The 7,700-nt window shown below is 36.5% G+C and overlaps 1 protein-coding gene across 1 annotated transcript in view; it reads left to right on the forward strand.

Annotated features, from left to right (window-relative positions):
• Positions 1-5,188: 5,188 nt before the first annotated feature.
• Positions 5,189-7,700, forward strand: part of LOC103481813 (integrin alpha-M-like) — a 22,831-nt gene continuing 20,319 nt past the window's right edge. The window contains exon 1 of the mRNA XM_017310692.1: positions 5,189-5,382. Coding sequence (XP_017166181.1) covers positions 5,346-5,382 — 37 coding nt within the window. The 5' untranslated portion in view covers positions 5,189-5,345. The remainder of the gene's footprint in view (positions 5,383-7,700) is intronic.

Here is a 7,700-nt window from a genome sequence, read left to right on the forward strand (position 1 = left end):
ACACATCTAAAAGGTTTAAATTAGGGCTTATTCATGTGTTAAAATGGACCCATCGAAGCCCAGACTTAAATGCAGTTGCGACTTCTCCATCCATGCTGACTGAACTTGAGGTGTTTTGCAAAAATAAATGGTTAAAACTTATGTATCTGGTTGTGCAAAGCGTGTAGAGGGGAAACCTGAATGACTTACTGCTGAAACCGCAGTAAAATGTGGTTGAGGAACTCAGGGGGCTGAGTTCCTGAGTCAGATGGTTGTAGTGAATATTTTCCAAAATAACTTTCCAAAATATATGCATAATTACATACTTACAGCTTTCTTCTACCGCATACAATGCAAAAACACAAAATCTTAAAAAGTATTTTTGGTCTAGTTTCTAATGCAAATATTTGAAATAAGACAAAACTAGTTTACAACTAATTTACAAGTAACTTTCACCAAGATATCAGAGCTTGCTTTGATTCAATATTTCCTTAATATTGATGAAAAGTACCAGTTCCACTGGAAGATAATTTCAACAATAACATGGAAAAAATTTCTTGTTAGAATTTTTTTAAGTAGTGTTTTTGCATACTAGTCATGGTCTATTTTTTGTTGGTCTGTCATATAAGTAGAATCGGTTGGGCATTGAAGATTAATGTAATAAGACAAAATGTGACACTAAGTAGAGCAAAGGTCCTCACCCTTGGTCCACATGCTTTACTGATTTAAATAATTACATTACCCCGTTAGCAAGTCTCCAGTTGCTGCAGAAGCCTGATATTTACCCAGTAAGCCAGGTGTGCAGCAGCACTGAAACATCTAAAATATGCAGGACAGAGGGCCATGAGGACCATGGCTGAAGAGCTCTGATGTAGACCATGCACTAATAGTTCACATGGAGGCTTGTGGACCATTTGACATTTAAAATCTTCCCTTAAAGTTTCACTGTTGAACATTTATTTAAAAAAATGTTTTGTTTTATATATGCTAAAACTGACTTTGTGTCATGAAAGTTTGTCATGACGCAGATAATTTGTGAAAGAATCAAGCTAATCCACCTCCTCTCTCTGTGTTATTGTCATCTGAAGAAATGCACCACTACTGTAAAAAACAACCAATCAGACCCAGGAGAAATGTCTTAGTGCTGTCAATCAAGCTTGTGTAAGTACTGCTCAGTGTGTGATTGGCAGAGAAACAATTTACTGTTAAAGGAAAAATATTTTAAAAAATCAGGGGCCATGCGCATACACACTTATGATTAGCTGCACTGAGATCCTGAGTTTTTTTTTTTTTTCAGGTTATTTATCTCATACTGTACCGTCGCAATATGGTGACAGTTTTAACAAATATGTAAAACGTTTTTTTCATAAAAATTACATACTGCAGCAGCATAAACCAATGATCTCTGATATCTCTCCAACTTTTCTTGCCCGTCTTTGCTTGAAAGAAAACAAACAGCAAGCTCCAGAAAAGGTTGGACGTTTTCTATTTGTCATGCACGCTCACAGCTGGGTGATGGGTGAGGAGTGGGAGTCTTGAAACCGAAAAAAAAGTGAGTAAGCTTTATCACTTATGAGCAGCAGCAAGTGGGGAGGTTCACTTCCTGAGCTGAGGGCTAAATTAGTCAACAAAAGTCTGAGACACGACCGAGAAGCTAAACGGAACAACATATCATCTACCAGCAGATGAACCTGCTGCAAGCCTCCAATTATTTAGGCAAAATCAGTCTTAGTGTTGACATTTTTATCAAAATATAATTCAGCTAAAAAATGTTAGCTTATTTTAGCTGAACGCAATTTCTTTTTTCTTATTGGCTTCAACAAGAAAAAAGCAACATATGACATGCATCTGATAACCAGCTCATAGGGACTGAACTAGCATGTAGATTTGAGTCTCAAACAGGATGAGAATATTGAGCAAGTCTAAGAAAAGCAGAAATGTTCAGTTTTATTTTTTACTTTTTGTTGCAAAGAGGCTTGAAAGACTGATATGACTCTACAGATGGTTAAATGATACTTTTTTCCCAATGTGGATTATTTTAGCTCTGGTTTATGATCAGGATAATAAAACGTGTTTTATTATCTCAGTACAGAGATACAGTGGTTATAAATATTTGTTGTTCAGTATTCGAGAATTATTTGTTTAATATATCTAAAAGATTTGATAGATAATTCAGCTTGATGAGCACAAATACCTCAGTATGATGCTATTTGGCATGCTAATAGCTAGCCTGCAATCTAGAAAGACTGTAGCCTCCACTGTCCATATTAATGCTTATTAAAGTATATTAAATGTGTACATGAAAAACAAATGATAATTTATGGAAGTAGTGTATTTGGGGAATCTCCTTGTTTCTTCATGGTACTTAAAGGAAAGGTTTTCAGAGACTCTCCTCCTCCCCCAAATATGGCTGTTAATTCAGTTTTTGCTAAGACTTCAATAATTAAAACAGTTTTAATCCATTTCATTTCAGCTGACTTAAATGCGTAACCAAATCACAACTAAAGAGAAGATTTCGCAATGGTAAGAAGACTGCGTTGTTCTGTCACACTATGTTTTGCTTTCTATGGAAAGAAATATCCTTCATAAAAAAAATATCCAATGCATTCTTAATATGCATATATGCATTGAATTTTTTATTATGAAGGATATAAAATTGGTATTAATGTTTTTTTTCTTCAAGGATTAAATAAAAATAAAAAGTGCAAGAAAATGTGTTCAGTCAATATGGCTGGAAATGATTTTATGTTGTCCTGTAGTGCATTGTTAATGTTGACTTATTTTGGGCAAGTATTCTTATCTTTGCATGACACTTAAAGAGAGGATGTTTTTTCAAAAATGTTTCTGTATGGGTCCCCACCCCCCCTCCAGACACACGCTCTTGCACAAAAACACATTGCCTCAGAAAGCTGCACGCAAACAACAGTGTGTTGATTATTATCTTTATATTGTATGATTAAAACAGACCAAAACACCAGATATTTGATGCAAAAGTAATGAGAAGCTATTAATGTAATCAATAAGAGATACACTGCAAAACCCATAAAATCTTTCCAAGTATTTTTGGTCTTGTTCTACCACCAATTTCTTAGTACACTTGAAAAAAGCCAAAACTAACTTACAAGTAACTATGCAGCAAATTAAAGGACCTTGTTTTAAGTAAATATTTTCTTAATGTCAGTAAAAATGTGCTAGTTCTACTGGTAGATTATTTAACTTAGTACAAGGTATTTTTCCATGCTACAAGTGAAACAAGCTGCCTATTGCAGGGGTCGGCAAAAGCCTTATGTAAGACTTAAAATGAAGGCATCACAGGCTTTAAGTGTTTATATTAGCCTATTGTCAAAATGAATAGTGCATACATGATTAGCAATTATGATTAAATGTTTATTTTCACTGCTGTGCGTCCTGGAAAGAATGACGCACCACCTGACTGTTGTATGGTACGATGGTGTTTACCTTCTGTTACAATATTAATGTTTTATGTTTCGTTGCATTGATAAAATTAAAGAAATGCAATAAAGAAATCAGATTTTTATGTAATTTTTATTATGAAGATTAACAGGGAAAGGGTATTTTTTTTTCCTTTTGGAACTTGAAAAATCTGCTCCCAAATGCAGTTTGCATAATGATCGATCGCTCTGCGTAAAAAATCACATTAAGTGTGTGATCGAAAAAACAACAAAACAGAACGTGCTTAACGTGACCCTTATCTGGGCAACAAACGGAGTGCAATAAAACGCAACCTGCAGTTATGAAATAAAACAGCAGTCTTTTGAAAAGGTAAAGTATATCAAATTAAATTAATACAGTTTAAGCTCGATTTCTGTGCAAATGTCAAGCAAGTCGGTGCAATGGTAAAACATAGCAGCATCCTCTTTTCTTTTGACACGCAGCCATCCTCAGACCAGAGCAACAAAACACAATATCGCTAAGTGTCATTCTAAATATATGCTGACAAAAATCACTAATCATTTTAGAAAAACAACCACTATATTACTAAATATATGTGTCTTTGACAGGATTGTGTTTAATGTGACTTCTGTTTACGGACATCACTGGACAGCTTCTCAACATCGGGCATGTGAGATGCAACTTTACTCTTGATGCAGCAGCTAATGCAGCGCCTTGCCTGGAAATGTCTTTCCACGTTACCGTATTTTTCGAACTTTTAGCCGCTCCTTTTTCCCCACGCTTTCAACCATGCGGATTATATATGTACGTTTCCAGTTTTTTATTTTTATTGTAGGTGCGTCTTATAGTAAGGTGCGCTCTATAGTCAGGAAAGTACGGTTTGTTATTTCACAACTTCTCCCTACGGAGCAAACATTCAGGTAATCCTTCCGCATTGGCAATGAATGCAAATGATTCGGTCCAAGAATTGTAGAATCTCTCCTCGGCTTTTATCTTTTCCCCTTTGCTCTCCATGGCCCCCCACACACCCATCGGTTTGTTTACAACAGCCCCCTGCCTCGCGCCCCACCCAGCTGGAAGAAACGTGTCGCAGGCTATGATGCAAATCTTCGTTGACAGAAATGTTGAAATTTAATTATTTATTCTACACATTTTTATAGCGTAGGAAAACGTTAAGAATGACTGTGTCATGTTTGTCCTCCTACAGAAACTATATTAAGACAAAAAATATATTTCCCACCCCATCTTTTTCCATTTTCAAATATTTTTGAAAAAGCTCCAGAGCCAGTAGGGCAGCACTAAAGAGCCGCAGGTGGCTCTAGAGTCGCGGGTTGCCGACCCCCAGTCCAGTGGAACTAGCACGTTTGATCACCATTAAGTAATTATTTACTTAAAACAAGTTTCTATACATTGCATCAAACATTTTGTGTTTTTGCACAATCTAAACTAAGCACCATCATTAGTTCATCGAAAGTACAATAGAAAGATTGCGCTTACTTAAAGACGAGAACTGCTGCTGGCCTATCTGGGCAGGCATCAACAAACACACAGAAGGTTGTTTTTAAGGATGTGACTTAATTTTTTCATTTCCAGATTAAGCAAAATGACCACCCCCACACAGGAAGATGGCAGAACAACACCTTATTAGGACATGACCTGATTACTTGAGGATTTATAGTTAAAACAACCCAAACACAGAAGACTAAACACCGATTCTGTCAACTCCACTCTCTGGTTTACCCTGAACTAATTAAAGCTGCTACATTTCACATTACCATTTTAAAGTTCAGAAGAGAAAAAGGGTAAATGAAAATATTTCTCTTCTGAGTTGAAAGTGACCCTGTTGTAACTCCTCCTACATCATGGAAAAAGTAATGCACTGCCTCTCAGTTTAAATTGGTTGACCAGAGTGGAAATCACACTTTTAGTTTGATCTCAATGCCAGAAACACAATGGACTGGATAGTTACTGTGGCACTTTTCTGTTCAGGTAAGGAAAGTTTGTCTGATGATTTCATGCAGATGTTTTAAATAATCTGCCAGTGTGAAAACTGAAAGAGTGAATACTTGATGGAAGCTGCAGACAGTAAAATAAGTTTCTGTTTTACCTTTTATTTCTTAGACGCCTCAAAACAAAAATCACAAATAACCTAGAAGTGCAAGACATAAGAACGTTTAAAATAGCTTTTGTATATCATCCAATGATAAAATGTAACAAAAGTTTATCAAGTTGGTAGGAGTTTGTCTTGTAAGCTGTGGGTTGTCAGTTCAAACCACCGCTCATAGGTCTGTGAATGTGTGAATATCTAAATGTAGTGTGAAGCGTTTCAAGTGCTCTAAACTTAAAGCATTATGCACATTGTGCAAGTACAGGCTATTTCCCTTTGAAGTCTTTTGGTGGAATAGAACATACAGTCACTTTTATTCCTTAAGATGCCGAAGTCTTGATCATTTTTCTGTTTGCAGCAGAGACGTTTTCTACTTAAACTTTGGCTTTACTTCCCTTTTAGCAATTTATCATCAGCATGCATGTTAAAAATGGTCATTACATTTAATTGTGTTAAATGATTACATTTAATTGTGTTAAATGTAACTGCGTTAACTGTTTTAACTGTAACTGTGTTAAATGTAACTCACAATTTTCTTCATTATGACAAACATTTTCTTTTACTTTGTCCATACATTCGGACAGTTCTCCAGTCTCAACTCAAGACGTTCAATTTTATTTTTTAGGAATTATTTCAAACTTTTCTTAAGAATGAGCAACGTGAATTTAACAAGAGTTAAATTATTTTTATTGGTCTAACTGTTTGTAATATATTTGCTCTGTGTAAGCATTTTGATGGGAGCTGCAAATGAGATTTATTTTAATCTCTATGGTTGAGATGTTCTGATCAGGGTTTTTGCTGCCGATTCCGATCACTCATGATCACTGCCGATCATCTGGATTGGCTGTTAATTTTTTGCATCAAGTATAAATGCTACTGTGTGATCTGGCAAAATGGAAACATTATTTGGCAATAAATTCACCTAATTTAGACATAAATATGCAAAATACTTGCAGACACAATGCAGCAGCTATTCAGTGAAAAAGACAACTGAAAAACATGCAATCGGTAAAATAATATTCAACAGTTAAGTTCTCAATACCATAAATTATACACGAGTCAAATAAACCTGCCTATATCAAATAATGTCAACAAAAAACGGAAACATTAATTCAAAGTCGAATGCAGGCTGCATCAAAATAAACAATCCTGAGTTACTAAATCAAAACTTCCTGAGAGCGGCTAGCTGATTAATGCTGGTTCCGATTGGTTGTTACTGACTGAACTGAGTAATTCTGCAGAACACAGAGAGAAGGCAGAGGAGATCGATTTTCTTTCCCCACGAATTATCTGTCTTATGTTAGAACATAGCTAAACTTTTAATACATATGTAAAATCTTTTTTTTTTCTTTCTGAATAAGTTGCATGCTGCAGCAGACATTAGGTGTGAGAGTTCACTGTCGGGTGGAGGTTGAGCGGCGCTCCGTCTGTGAAATATTACCACCAGTAGCGCGTAGCGGCGGTTTAACAGCGAGAGCAGAACCAGCGTCTTACACCGCTAGTTCGATGACTTAAATAATTTTTCGGGTTATTTGTTTAGCTTTCTGACCATGATGCTCTTCCTGGTGAGTGTTGATAGTTGTGCTGGTTTACCTGGTCGCTCCGGGTGTCTTTTTTTTTGCAGCACCAGCCCAAACTCCATCAAGTGCTTGTTTTTAAATGTCATATTAGGGTGCGTTCACACTGCAGCCTGAAGTGACTCAATTCCGATTTTTTTTTTTTTTGTTGACATGATGCGATCTGTATCAGATCTTTTCATGGTAGTGTGAACAGGTCGGATTCTTTTTCTAATGTGACCCATATCAGACACGTATCCGATTCAAATGCGACCTAATGTTCAGGTCGCCTTCATCTGAACTGAACGTCACTGATTCTCAACAAATCTCACTATTCACTAAGGGGGAAGAAAAACAACAACCATGACGGACTATATGAGGATTAAGTTGTTAATATGCTGCTCTGGCCGACAACAACTTGCTTCCTTGGCCACACATGCGGAACACTTTCAGGTCATTTGCCCGTTCACACTGCAGAACACATACAAGTCGCATTTACATGCAGTGTGAACGGCCCCGGCAAAAAAAAAATCGGAATTGCTAAAAAATCAGAATTGGGTCATTCAGGCTGCAGTGTGAACGCACCCTTAGACTCGTTGTGTTGGTGCATTTTGACGTGCTTTACCCCAAGTGCTTCAATTTTC

The sequence above is a fragment of the Poecilia reticulata genome, linkage group LG19, assembly GCF_000633615.1.
Source record: "Poecilia reticulata strain Guanapo linkage group LG19, Guppy_female_1.0+MT, whole genome shotgun sequence".
NCBI classification, from domain to species: Eukaryota; Metazoa; Chordata; class Actinopteri; order Cyprinodontiformes; family Poeciliidae; genus Poecilia; species Poecilia reticulata.